The sequence below is a fragment of the Myotis myotis genome, unplaced genomic scaffold (assembly GCF_014108235.1).
Source record: "Myotis myotis isolate mMyoMyo1 unplaced genomic scaffold, mMyoMyo1.p scaffold_m19_p_2, whole genome shotgun sequence".
Classification (NCBI taxonomy): domain Eukaryota; kingdom Metazoa; phylum Chordata; class Mammalia; order Chiroptera; family Vespertilionidae; genus Myotis; species Myotis myotis.
This window is the reverse complement of record NW_023416324.1, coordinates 138836932-138851639: the sequence shown is the minus strand read 5'-3', so window position 1 is coordinate 138851639 and position 14708 is coordinate 138836932. Positions and strand designations below refer to the sequence as shown.

The 14708-nt window shown below is 45.2% G+C and overlaps 1 protein-coding gene across 3 annotated transcripts in view; it reads left to right on the top strand.

Moving 5' to 3' along the window:
* The window catches only part of ST3GAL6 (ST3 beta-galactoside alpha-2,3-sialyltransferase 6), a 57023-nt gene that overhangs the window by 38068 nt on the left and 4247 nt on the right, over positions 1-14708 (top strand). For all 3 annotated transcript variants that reach the window (XM_036350647.1, XM_036350650.1, XM_036350648.1), the window contains 3 exons: positions 8792-8887; positions 12110-12296; positions 12400-12537. In XM_036350647.1, coding sequence (XP_036206540.1) covers positions 8792-8887; positions 12110-12296; positions 12400-12537 — 421 coding nt within the window. The remainder of the gene's footprint in view (positions 1-8791; positions 8888-12109; positions 12297-12399; positions 12538-14708) is intronic.

The window sequence follows — 14708 nt, the reverse complement described above, 5'->3', positions numbered from 1 at the left end:
ACGAAGTTTCACACTGTACATACGCGCCCGCACGTGGTATTTTGTGGAAAATCCACACTCAAGGGGCCAAAGAGCTGCATGTGGCTCGCGAGCCGCAGTTTGCCGACCACGGACCTAAGCTAACCTGCCCTTGATGTGTTGTGTGAACGAGCCAGACCCAAAAGCAAAGTGGTGAAGTCATAGAGATGGTCAGAGGCAGGACCAATGGGGATCATCTCCAGCCGTGGGCAAACTACAGCCCGCGGGCCGGATCCAGCCCGTTTGAAATGAATAAAACTAAAAAAAAAAAAAAAAAAAACCGTACCCTTTTATGTAATGATGTTTACTTTGAATTTATATTAGTTCACACAAACACTCCATCCATGTTTTTGTTCCGGCCCTCCGGTCCAGTTTAAGAACCCATTGTGGCCCTCGAGTCAAAAAGTTTGCCCACCCCTGACTAGTCCAACCCCCTCATGTTAAATATGAGAAATGGGGTCGGGAGAGGTGATATGGAAATCCGGGGCAAGAGGCCGCCAGCCTGCCACGGATCTCCAGTCCCTGCTTCGCATTCCAATAAGCAGAGAAAAGACTCCACAATCGACTGCCTGCACCTGCGAGCCATCCTGAGAGGGAAGGGGAAGAGAATTCTGGAAGTGTTAGTTCTTTTGTCATATTCTTTAGGCTTTCCAGGGCTCTCCATTGCCCGATTCATTACTTAATGTGGCTTATGCTTTCATCCTTAGCCTCAAACTGTGTTTGCCCCGATGGGTTAGCACTTTTACAGGGTTAAACTAAAACGGCTCCGGTACCTGTGTCAGGTCATTGAAAACACAAGTATGTTAAATAGGTTCTCCTTTTCCCCTTGAAGATGCCTGATCTTGATAGACTCTTCTCTGAACAGATACCACAGAACCTGTTTTTTCCCCCTCAGCTCTCACCCTGAAGATAAGATCACACAGGCAGAGTCAGTGCAGGAACTGGCCTTCTCCCCAGTGCTGCCTCTGCGCCAGCTGATCCTCCTGAGTTTGGGAAAGAAAACAAGTCTTTTGCCAGAAACGTTGACAAATCGTATTTTTTAATTGAGGTATAATTCACATAACATAAAATGAACCATTTAAAGTGAACAGTTCAGTGGCATTTAGTATATTCACAATGTTGTGCTACCACCACCTAAGTTATTTTAAAACAATTATTAGTGTGGTTTTTTCATGTTCCTTCTTTTATGGATATACTAGAGGCCCAATGCACAAAATTCGTGCAAGGGGCTTGGCCCTAGCAGCTGTGGCAGCTGCCTCAGCCCCAGCTTCGTCTGGAAGGTCCTTTGGCTGTCTGGTCTAATTAGCATATTATGCTTTTATTATTATGGATTATTATAGATTAGCTGTCAGACCAGGACTTTGGCAGCAGGGGATTGATAACATGCTAGAAAAGGATAGCTTGAAAACCAGGCTATTATTTTTATGGTAGGGGGTGAAGGTGGGGAGGTGGGGGGCATGGGGCCATCTAAATAGAGGGGGTTGGTATTTGTGGGGGGTGAGGGGGTGCATTCACTGCTCTGTGACCTTGGGTCAGTTTTTGAATTTCTGAATCTCAGTTTCATGTAAAAGAGAGAGGGCAGAACTATATGTGTGCATTATACCCATGCCAATTTCAATAGGAAATAGCTCAGTCAGTGAAACCAGGGAAAGTGGGTGAAGGGTGTACAGGACTTCTAAGTACTATTTTGCAACCTTCTGTGAGTCTAGAATAATTTCAAAATAGGAAGCTTAAATGGAAGACATATGAAAACATAAGACTTACACATCAATGCTCAAAGTAGCATTATTCATAATAGCCCCAAATGCCCAACAACTGCAGAACAGGTAAATAAATGTATGCCCGTGTAATGGCTATTGTTCAGTCGTGGAAAGGAATGAGGTACTGACTCATGCTGCGACCTGGATAAACCTGGAGAACATTATGAACGACGAAAGAAGCCAGTCACAGAAGACCACATGTTATACAATTCCCCTTATGCCAAATAGCCAGAATAGATACAGTGGGGCCTTGACTTACGAGTGTCCTGACTAATGAGTTTTTTGAGAGACCAGCTGTCTCTCGGCTGATGTTTTGCATTGAGTTGATAGAGTAATTTGAGTTAACGAGCTCGGCCTCGGAATGAATTAAACTCGCAAGTCAAGGCCCCACTGTACAGCTATAGAGACAAAACATAGATTAGTGGTGGACGCACACCTGCTGCTGGCTCAGGGTTTCTCTGTGGGGTGATGGATGCTCTGTACTTGAGAGAGGTGATTGTTACACAACTTTGTGAAGAGGCCAAAACCCACTGAATCTTATTCTTTCTAATAGTGAATTTTATGACATGTGAATTATATTTCAACTAGAGACCCAGTGCATGGATTCATGCATATTGAAAGGAAATTAATTAGAAGGTGGCTGGCAGGGCGGGACTGGGTGAGATGGGCCGGAGCCAACCTCCCGCAGTCCCTCCCCAGCCAGCCACACCTCGGGTGGCGCCAGGGCTCGAGGGCATCTGCGGAGTGAGCAGGGTCCCTCCTGAAGGTGGGGTCCCTTGGCCTGGCCTATGGGGATAGGGCCAAAAGGAACCCAAGGCCTGAGATGATTTCTTTATTCCCTAAAGCACAGCTCACACAAGGCGGCCATGTTTTACAAACTTCACGAAAGCCCTGCCGGTGTGGCTCCGTTGGTTGGGCATCAGTCAGTGCCAGTTTGATTACCAGTCGGGGCACATGCCTGGGTCGTGGGCTCCATCCTCAGTGGGAGGCATGCGGAAGGCAGCCAGTCAATGTTTCACTCTCCCATCCATATCTCTCTCTCTCTCCTTTTCTCTTCCTCTCTCTCTAAAAATCAACAAAAATATTTTTGTAAAAACTTAACTAAAGGTTGGTTAAGGGTACTGCATCACAGAAAACTTGTTCTTAAAATGTGCCCATGTTGCAAGGCCCTGACACTTCCCGGCTGCCTGGGTAGCTTCTAAGCACCAGCTTCCTCCCTGGTCCCCGGGTTTGCTGCTTTCTCCTCGGTGGGAGTACATTCTCCCACAACCAGAGCAGCAGCAACCCCAAATCACAAAATCTCAGCCCCCACTTAAAAGGCAGGACCTCGCTCCCCACCCCCAGCCGCCAGCACCACATTCTGGAAGCATGCCACGTCCCGGAAGACTGCTTGAGGCCTGCCTCGGTGGTTACAGAGTAACCAGACACAAACACCTCACCGAATGGAAGCACCTGTGCTAAGTGAGCAGGGTTTCGTGAACGCTTCCAGGCTGCTCACCAGGCAGAATCCGTGATGTCAGCATCAGCAGAGACTGGTGAGATGGGTAACGAGCCAGGGCGAGCCATGGCCTGGTGGACAACTTAAAAAGAAGAAAGCGATTTATTGGGTACTTATTAAAAAGAGCCGGGCTTTGTTAGAGGTATCCACACCTGCATCAAACTCCAGACACCCTGCTGGTTTGCAGGGTTTCTTTCCATGGCAGCACTTTCAGCCGGGAGGGGAGTTTGAGGGAGGGGCGGGGGGCTGTGATTCTCTAGCAACCGAGTGAGTCATGTGTGGTGAAGGGTGCGGCAGTGACGCAGTCAGCTGTTGTAGAACCATAGATACCCCGCACACATGCTGGAGAAAACGGCCCCGTGCAACAGAATAACAACATTGAACCCCAGTGATTCACGAAAGGGCAGACTGAGGTGAACGGTTAGGTCACTAGGCCAAGGTCCCAGAGATGCTGTCAGGGGTAGCACGACCAGCAGTCAGGTCTCCACCCGCAGTACCTTGCACAGTGTTTTGGGATCTTGGGGCTGCAAGTGACAGTCTTCCTGAGTAAACGTGATGTAAACAAAGCAGACCTTTAACTCCCACATCACATAGGTATGTGGTTCCTGGATCTGCAGGCTTGCGGTTCCTCTGGCGGGGGTGGGGGGGACCTGCTTATGGCTGCACAGACTGGGTTGCATGCTCCTGGGAGTGCCAGTTCACACATGCAGTACCTGAATGGTGCATTGTACAGCTGGACTGTGGACAGCCTGCACCTCTATGGAGTAGCTGTGGGTGTGGGCACTCCTTTAGTCATATAATCATATCTGCTGGGGAGTGGCAGCGTCTCTGGCACTCTCTGCCTTTCCCTGTTCGTTGCGAGAAACAGCAGCTGCTCTAACTTGATGTCATTACACAGAGTTATCTGAGCAGGAAGGAAGGGTGAATAAAAGGAAAGGGTTCTGCTCAGTCATTCTCTTGCTGGGAGTAAAATCTTTTCCAGGGCATCCAATAGACTGCCTTATCTCTTACTGCCCAGGGATGGGTCACAGGGCCACCTGTAGACCAACCATCGGCAGGCTCATGAAAGCAGGTCTCGGTGACAAGGCACGAGGGAATAGGACCAGTGGGAACTGCCATAGGTTGTTGAAGATGGAGTGATGTATGTGAATGCATATGATGCTGCTGGAGGGGAAAATGAGTATCAGGAAGCAGAGAAAAAAGACAGACCACAGATCATGTGAAATGGGCAATTCAAGTTCGCTTTCTCTATTTCAGCGGTTCTCAGCCTGTGGGTCACGACCCTTTTGGCAGTCGAACGACCCTTTCACAGGAGTTGCTTAAGACCATCCTGCATATCAGATATTTACATTACGATTCATAACAGTAGCAACATTACAGTTATGAAGTAGCAATGAAAATAATTTTATGGTTGAGTCACAACATGAGGAACTGTGTTTAAAGGGCCAGAAGGTTGAGAACCACTGCTCTACATGATGGTGTTGATGTTTCCCTCTGCGTGAGGTAGTGCCTCTCCTGGATCGGCCCGACCTGATGAGGAACATGCCTCTCACCTGGGGGAATGTAACCTCTTACCATTGCACTGTCAGCAGCTTTCCAGGTTTCCCATTAGCAGGTCCAGGCCCCCTGGAATGAGTTTGTTTTCCAGATGAGCAGTTTGGGGCCTGTGCTCTTCCCTACCTGCTTCCAGGGTGGGGAAAGGAGGAACCGCTCTCTGCTTCTCCAGACTCAAAAGTCGGGAAATGACCGCCACACTTAATGTAACAACCAAACCAGTATCTAAACGCACAGCCTGTGAGTCAGATGCTTTAGGTTGGAGGATATAGAAATAGAAGTGACACCATTCTGGCCTCTAGAGGCTCACATTCACTGCAGCTATTTGTGCATGAGGGCTGTGCTAATTAAATGTGGTGGAGTTACACAGTCACCCCAGGGACACTGCAAGCTATTGCTTCACACCTCAGGACTAGGAAGAACGGGAGCCTGGACCAACAGGATGAAACCAAGGAGAGGACAAATCACTCCTTTAGTCAGATATGGGTATCTGCTGGGGAGAGGGAAGCAATGAGCTGCAAGGTGTGTGGTTTAGACCATGCATTGCTATAGCACATATTTATAGCACAAGTCTTGGTGGCACTGTGAACACCAGCTGTAGATAAGCCATTAGTACCAGCCCTGGTCGGTGTCTCATTTGGTTGGAGCACCTTCCGTATCACAAAAGGTCCTTGGGCTTGTTTCCAGGTCAGGGCACGTACCCTACATTGGGTGTTCGATCCCTGGTTGGGCACATACAGGAGGCAACTGATCAATGTTTCTCTCTCTCCCCACTTCCCCTTCCTCTCTCTCTCTAAAATCAATTTTAAAAAGATATTGCCAAAGGGTAGTCCTAAGGATAACGCCAAACCATTCTTAGTGTTATATAGAATCCCCAGGAAAATGTGTGGGTCTTTGCAATATCCCTTACCAGGAGGAAAAGTGAAAGATTCGCCTGCAGCCCTCCACTCCCCCATTTTGTCTTGGCTGGAAGGTGTGGTGTGGGAGGAGGTGCAGGGCCTTGAGTGGGGACCAGGGGTGGGACGTATTAGTATGACAGGTAGTAGTATTCCTTACGTGGGGCTCTCTTGGCCGCACATGCTCTGGGCTCCATGACCAGCTGTAACCCAGTCTGAGACTACAGGTAACACTGAAGGGACTCCGGTGAACACAGAGGCTCAGCTGGCCTGTTCGTTGCTGAGCAGTGATTATGTGACCGGCTGTGTCTAGAACTGAGCTGAGTTAACCTGTTACTGGCGTCAGCTTCAGAGACTAGGTTTGTGGGTCGGAATCCTTTGTTGAGACTCCAGGATAAGAACTCTGAGGCCTGGAGTTCTTATCCTGGCATGTTGGGTATGGAGTCAGGTCAGGCTGGGATCCCCGTGCCAGGATGGAAGCTGTAGCCCCGGGGCCACCTGGCCTTAGGTGGCCTTTGACAGGGAAGTGGCCTCCAGCCTTCATTCAAAGGACAGGGCTAGTATAGCTACCATAACTGTAGAGAAGCCTCCTCCACCCCACTGGGAGTTATCTGTCAGGAGCAGAGCTGTTATTTCCATCCTGTCCCTTCCTAGCCACTTCCTCCCCATTGCCCCATCTGCTTAGCATTCCACTGTGGTGGTGGAGCCAGCTTTAAAATTCAGCCTCCAATTTGCATTAAGCTGACCCGGAAGTTATGGCAGGAAAGGCCAGATAAGCCTGTGTGTGGGAACTGCCCCTGCGACAGAGCACTCATGGGGTGGGCCTGGCGAGCACGATGGCCATATGCCTGGAGAGGGAAGTGCTCTGTTTGCCAGGGCTCCCAGCTCCTCCACCTGCTGCGCATAAGGTTGCCTTCCTGGAATTAGGATGGATGTCAAGTGTGCATAGAAAAGCATCTGGAGATGTTACTTTCACAGTTAAAGACAGACATTTTTAGAAGAAACATCTCTAGAACGCATTGTGACATGCCCATGGTGGAGGTTTGGGGCAGGTCCTCAAGCCTGTTGGACACGCTCACCATACTCTCTGCAATATTTGTTTTTGTGACAAAGTAGACACTGATTTGGACTCTTTAACTTTGGGAACTAAGTTTCAAATTAAAATGTAAAAATATACATAACACTAAAATATGTAGTGTTAAACACATAAAATAGATGAGCTAAATATATTCTGTCAAAATGGTAATCTCATGCATATAGGAATGTGTACATTGTTTCTTCTTAACCTGACAGGGCCAATGTTTGGCTCTTTGCAGTGGTTCCTGTACTTCCGCATTCTCTGCGTTTAACTGCTCTAAGCATTTGTGCAGTTCTGCTACTCATGAATTTCCTAAGGGCCTGACAGATTCCAGTTCATCTGGTCTGCTGATTTCCTAGTTCTTAGAGGAAATGTTTTTTTTAAAAAATATATTTTATTGATTTTTTACAGAGAGGAAGGGAGAGGGATAGAGAGTTAGAAACATCGATGAGAGAGAAACACCCATCAGCTGCCTCCTGCACACTCCCCGCTGGGGATGTGCCTGCAACCAAGGTACATGCCCTTGACCGGAGTCGAACCTGCGACCCTTGAGTCCGCAGGCCGACGCTCTATCCACTGAGCCAAACCGGTCAGGGCAGAAATGTTTTCTTTATATTTCCATGTCATGAGGGCAGTCTCACTGGTCTTCCCCTCGGTAGCTTTGTCCCCTAGAGGAGAAGGACTCGATCTGTTCTGTCATTTCTCCAGGTCTGGCTGGGTGGTGGTGGGAGCCAGGAGACAGATGGGCCAGGCTGTTTGCTGAGAGCTGATGGTACACAGTACGTGCTCCTCAGCTGATCCCAGCCAGCAGCAGAAGTCCGGCTTCATGTCCTGCTTTACAGCCCTTCGCCAGGAACAGAGAGTGAATTTTTAGTTTGTATTGGTTAAGCTCCAAGGACCAGTACATGTTTGGAATTTAAGTGAGCATGGGCAGGTACAAGGAAGCTGCACTGTCCTCATCTGATCCCTCTGTCTATCTCCACATTTACAAGATATAGCAGGAACCCAGAGCTAGAATCTCAGGGGAATGGGTAATGCTGGTAAAAAATAGTGCCCAACAGCAGATGAGTGGATTAAAAAACTGTGGTACATCTACACAATGGAATACTACACTGCTGTAAGGAAGGAACTTCTACCATTTGCAACAGCATGGATGGACCTGGAGAGTATTATGCTTAGCGAACTAAGTCAGTTGGAGAAAGATAAATATCACATGATCTCACTCATTTGTGGAATATAATGATCAACATAAACTGATGAACAAAAACAGATCCAGAGACAGAGAAGCATCCATCAGACCGTCAAACCTCAGAGGGAAGGCAGAAACGGTGGGGGAAGGGGGAGAGATCAACCAAAGGACTTGTGTACGTGCATATAAGCATTACCAATGGACACAGACACTAGCGGGGTGAGGGCATGAGCAGGGAGGTGGGAGGCAATGGGGGGATAAGGATACATATGTAATACCTTAATCAATAAAGAAAAAAAATCCCAAGGACACAGAAAAAAATAAAGGACAAAAAATGTATACATGGGTAACATAAACACACTTGCATCAGTATTAACATGCAAAATCCTGTGTCAAAGGGGGTTTTTGTGGTTCCAAGATCTGTATCCAAATTCCATCCAAAGTTCTCTATCTCTTTGGAGTATGACTTTGAAATGTTAGTTTTCTGAACCTCTTTCTTTGTTAAATGGAACTGTCAGGCTTACTTATCTCTAAGAGTTGTTATGAGATTCAAATGAGGGAATGTATATGGGTTAATACTAGTAGTTGCTAATGATGATGTACTTCCTATGCAATGTTATTCTCGAATCTTGTATCTTTCTATTACATCCTTAGACCTCTATATGTCACAGCCGGTTCTTTTTCTACTTGTGCAACAAGTAAAATGTGGCTTTGGGTTTCTGAAAGTATGAATGGGTGTGGGAGTCACTCACTCTGTCACAGATGGCTTAATCTCTCACTTGTCTGTCTGCCCAACAGTGTGCCATGTAAAAGGTGCGTGGTGGTTGGTAATGGAGGAGTTTTGAAGAACAAGACGTTAGGAGAAAGAATTGACTCCTATGATGTAATAATAAGGTAAATATATTTCTCAGTTGCTAAACTGGAATTGTTTCAAAAGAGCGTGGCTTCCTGCTTGAGTACAGCTGTGTTTTAAAAGGCGGAGGAGTTGCTTTGATATTTTTAAGTACATTACATAACCTTTTTTCTCAGTTGTTGGCTAGAGACTTCAGGTCATTCACTTAGCACATGCTTATTAAGTCCCCTTCATATGCCAGGCAGTCCTGGCCCCGGGGGATACAGCAGTAAATAAATAAGGCTCTCCTTCTCTGTGGAGCATACATTCTAATGAGGGGCAGACAAAAGTAATTGAATAAGGAAATACAATAATAAATGCCATACATACAATTAAAAATAGATAGAGAATGACTGAGTGGCTACTTTAAGATGGATGAGCACTTTGAGGAGGAGACATCTAAGCTGGACTGAGTGAACCGTCAGTGCCAGCCACATGAAGCTCGGGGAAAGGCAGTGCGAGCAGAGAGAATGTTTACCGCAGGCCCTCGGGAGGATATGATCCTGGGTTTGAGAGAAGGAGTAAGAAAACCAGTGAGGTGGAAGGGCAGCGGGCTGGGGAAGGGGGTGCAATTGGAAGCTAAAGAGGTGGGCAAGGAGCAGGCTATGTAAGCTGGGATTAGACTTTGTAAACTAGGATGAGAGCTTAGATTTTACTTTAAGTACAACAGGAAATGTTTGAAGATTTTTAAGCAAGAGAGCAATTTGACTTGGTTATCTTTAAGAGTCTGGCAAAGGCCTGTCCACTGGAATGTGAGGGACAAGGGTGGAAATGAAGAGGCCAGGCAGTTGCTGTATTCAGGTAGATGATGCGGATTTGGATCAGGGTTGTCTTGGCAGAGGAGGTAAGAGGTTGGATAGACTGAAACATGTTTTAGAGGCAGTGTTATCAGGATTTGTTAATGTATTAGATATGCGCAGAGATGGGAATAAAGGAACCAGGGATCCCTCCTCCTAGGTTTTCACCTTAAGAGACTGGCTGGATAGTGGTACCATTTATTGAGTTGGGGAAGACTAGGGTAGAAACAGGCTTAGAGGAGAATCAAGATTTCTGTATGAACATATTAAGTTTGTAGCGGGCAAGTCCAGTAGGCAGTTGGCTAAACATTGTAAGTCTTGATGAGCTGATAAGCTGTACTGAAACCATGGAGCCGGTGAGATTTCCCGGGGAGAGACTGAGAGAGAAAAGAGGGCCCAGCACTGAGCCTTATGGAGCTTAACAGTTAAGAGGTTGTACAAAGAAAAAGAGTGAGTAGAAGAGATGGAGAAGACCCACCAGTGAGGTAGGAAGAGTCAGGAGATCACAGAAGCCAAGAGAGCACAGTGTTTTAAGACAGAGGGAGGGACCACCATGTCCAAACCTGGTGAGAGGCCAAGCAAGATAAAAACAGAGTTCACCCTGGACAGGCAGCCTCAAGCTCACTGACATGCTTGACAAAGCAGATTGAAGTGGGGGGAAGCCCAATGGGAATGGGTTGAGGAGAAAATGACAGGTGAGAAAGTGGAGAAACCAGTATAGGCAACGCTTGAGGACTTTTGCCCTGAAGTTGAAAAATGAAGTAGCCAGGGATGGTTATGGAATCAGAGGAGGATTCCCTGTGTGGTTTTCTTTTATAAAGACAGGAGGTTCTACAGCACACCGGTATACTGATGGAAATGAAGAGGTTGGTGTGGGAAAGAAAGGGGAATGGGGTCCAAAGCACAGGTGTTGTTAGTCATTCATAATGGAAAGGACAACTGGGATTGTGGTTTACAGCTACCAAGAGTCCCATAGAGGGAGTGGTGGGAAAAGCAGGACATTTTTGTTTCCCTCATTGAAAGGTCAGTGGAAGGCCATCACCCTGGAGTAAGCTTGTGTGTGTTGGATGGCTGTGAATAGTATTTTGAAGAGTGGAACGCTTCCCATGGGCAGTGCACTGGGATGGCCTGGCAATGCCTGGGGGTTTTGCTGGGTCACAAACTGCTGAGGGCTTTTGCAAGCGATGTCACCTTATTTTCTGTTTCTTACCTATTTTGAGGAAGCTGTGAAAAGTTACCCACAAAACAATTTTGAAACACACATTTCTTTACCTATAATTGTCTAAAACAGTGGTTCTCAACCTTCCTAATGCCGCGACCCTTTAATACAGTTCCTCATGTTGTGGTGACCCCCAACCATACAATTATTTTCGTTGCTACTTCGTAACTGTAATTTTGCTACTGTTATGAATCGTAATGTAAATATCTGATATGCAGGATGTATTTTCATTGTTACAAATTGAACGTAATTAAAGCATAGTGATTAATCACAAAAACAATATGTAATTATATATGTGTTTTTCGATGGTCTTAGGCGACTCCTGTAAAAGGGTCGTTTGACCCCCAAAGGGGTCGCGACCCACAGGTTGAGAACCGCTGGTCTAAAACCTGATCACCTAGAACTACAGCAAGCCCTTGTGGGAAAATGCCCTGGGCACAACATTCCGAAGTCATTTCAGGTGTTAAGACTGTCTTATTACACAGACAGTAACAAAGGGTAAAAGAGTATTTATTCTCCTAGGGCACACTGTTTAGGAAACAAAGCATTCCTCTTAATAGCATGCCTTCATAGTGTCTGCATAAATAGTGCATGTCTAACCTTCGCTTTGAGCACACACAAACCCAACCAATTCTTTGTGGTTCTTTAGTTCATTCTAGCAATAGACATTCATTTGGTTGTGGTTGGGTATCATACAGCAATTTTATATTGTTACTTTATTTCAGAGCATAACAGTTTTGATGGGTCTTCACCTTAAATGTGATTCTTGCCTGTCAGGCACTTAGACACATGCCCACGGGCTAAATGACTGTGTCACCTCGGGCAAGTAACTTTCTCTGGACCTCAGGTCTCTTATCTGTATATCCAAGGTGTTTTGTTGGGATGTCTTTCAAGTTCTTTTTTAACCCTAGTATTGTGGTTCTTATGTTCCCATGTTTTATTTGCCTCCAGTGTCCCTGGAGTAAGACTGAATTACCAGTAATGCCACAACCAATTTTCAAATACAACTGCAAGTTTCTGCTTTGATCAAGCAGCTGTTTCATGAAAGGGAGTTATTTCCTTGGCCCTTATATGTGAATGATTGATTGCCTTGTGCCATTAGAGCACTGGACACATGGCAGATGTTTGTCGGACAGATACCTCTGGGAGCTGGTGGAAACGGCTCATACTGCACTTGGTCTACATATCTTGTGTTTTTCTGTCCACAGAATGAATAATGGTCCTGTTTTAGGACATGAAGAGGAAGTTGGGAGAAGAACAACCTTCCGACTTTTTTATCCAGAATCTGTTTTTTCAGATCCCAAACACAATGATCCTAACACCACAGCGATTCTCACTGCTTTTAAGCCGCACGATTTAAAGTGGCTGTGGGAATTGTTGATGGGTGGCAAAATAGTAAGTTGGCAAGACTGATCTCCCTTCTGATTACCTTAATTTTTTTTTCTGTAACAAAAGACAACCACAATGTTTTATTTTCTATATTCTTGCTTTATTTCAGAACACTAATGGTTTTTGGAAAAAACCAGCCTTAAACCTGATCTATAAACCATATCAAATCAGAATCTTAGATCCTTTCATTATCAGAACAGCAGCTTATGAACTGCTTAATTTCCCAAAAGTGTTTCCCAAAAACCAGGTATGTATTTTTCTTAGTACTTTCAAACTAAGGATCTGGCTGGAGTAGAACAGGGGAATCTTAGGGGTCTCGTCTGAGTCAGTAAAATTAGGTACCTGTGGATATTATCTTCATGTTTTTCAGTTTGCAAGAACAAGAACCTTTAGTGAAGGTTTTGTTCTGCCCTTGCGGGGGCCCTTTTGGGGTCTCCATCTGCATGCCCAGGTGGCTTATCTCTTGCAACTCTTCAGTGTTCTACAGCGGGCGGGGGTGGGGTGGGTGGGGGCGGGAGGGCAGGGGCTGAGAGGCAGGCTGTGTTCTGAGCAGCAGGACTAGTTTCAGGACAGTGCATGGCTTTCAGCAAAAGGAGTGGTCTGAAGCAATTTGCCATAGAAATCCCACAGGAAAACCAGAGGAAAGGCGAGGAAGGGCAGTAAGGTAGCCCAGAAATATTTCTGCAGTCACGAAGGAGACATGGGCACTGAATTCTCAGCAAATGGTAGTTACAGCAATATTGACAGTTCTTAAAACTCCCAATTCTTTAGTTAAGAGAAATCTCATTGACTGTGACTTTTGCAGGCCTATTTGTTTATAATCTAGAAAACAATGACTAGATCCGTACAGTGGCGGAGATGTTTTTCATTTGAAGCTTGAGTCACTTGTGTACATGCTATCACAGCTAAAGTGAGTGTTTTTCTTTCTCTTTTGGTAATCCCAAAGGGACAGTCCCAAGAAACACACCTCGTGTACCTTTTCTTTAAGCATGAGAAAAACAATTCTAAAGTATTACATGCTAAAAATGAAATAACTTACAAAGAAATATTCTGAAAAGGACATACTTCTCCTCCCTCAATAACTCACATTATCTCCCAAGATTGTTTGCTTTATGTCCTTCTAGACTTTCCTATGCATTTAAAAACATATACACATTTTGTTTGTTCAATATAATTGCAATGATACCATAGATAATAATGTTTCGCTATTTCCCCAGCCACCTAATTAATAATTCTTCTATTTAGAGACATTTAGGTTTGTATCCAGCTTTCTCTTCCATAAGTAACATAAAAATGCATGTGCTTATAGGGGTTTTCTGCACACTTGTATGATTTCTATAGGATAGATGCCTGAAAGTGAAATTCCCAAGTCAAAAAACATAAATGTCTTATGTTTAAACCCTATTTCTTGGTATTGAGAGAAAAGCACAGATTCCTCGTAATTCTGAGGTGAAAAGGTAAGAGATAATTTTCCTAAGAAAGGTATGATCAGGTTTAACCTTTTTTTTTTTTAAAAAAAAGATTTTTTTAAATTATTGATTTTTAGAGAAAGGGAGAGGGAGAAACATTGGTGTGAGAGCAAAACTTGGATTGGATGCCTCCTGCATGCCCCCTACTCGGGGGGAGGGAGGCGTCAAACCCTTAACCCATGTATGCGCCCTGACTGGGACTTGAACTAGCAACCTTTTGGTGCACAGGACACCACCAACTGAGCAACACTGGCCAGGGCATTACCTCTTTTACTTTAGGTGGCCTCCTAACTCCAAAAGCAGAGGAAGACCTTGGTTTTACTTAGAGATGGTACTGGAACTAGTTGTAACTACGTTAAAGTTCTGGTAGAACATGGTGTCCTAGAAGCCAAATGAGGAGAGGACACAGCTGCATTTTAAAGGTCACCCATGTCAGAGGCCGTTCAGAGGTTGAGCACAAACAATAAACCCTGGTTCTGGAAACATGGAGGTCATATGAGTGAAGAATAAGAAAGGAAGAAAACCTGTTTGAAATGGATTAAAGAAAACATGGGACACAGCAACAGAGGCAAATCTCTAATAGGGTTTTGCTAGAAAAAGCAGCAGAAAAATGATTGGAACGTAAGATCAAGGATAGTTTTTGTTTGTTTTTTAAGATAATGTTTGTATGGTGAAGGAAATGATTCAGTAAAATATTGGTAATGAGGGCAGAAAGTGGGTAACTATAAAAGCAAACTAGTTGAGAGATGTGGTATGGTGCCCTCGTGGAGAAGTTGGCTGTAGATAGAAACAGGACATCTGATCCCTGTAAGAGAAGTGAATCCTGAAAATCTGGGTAAAGATGAAGGTAGATTTGGAGTTGGGAAGATGATGTAGTTTTTGTGTGATTGATCGTTTTCTTAGAAAAATGAGGATTCAATTGTTGAAGTAGGAAGGCTAGGGCTGTTGG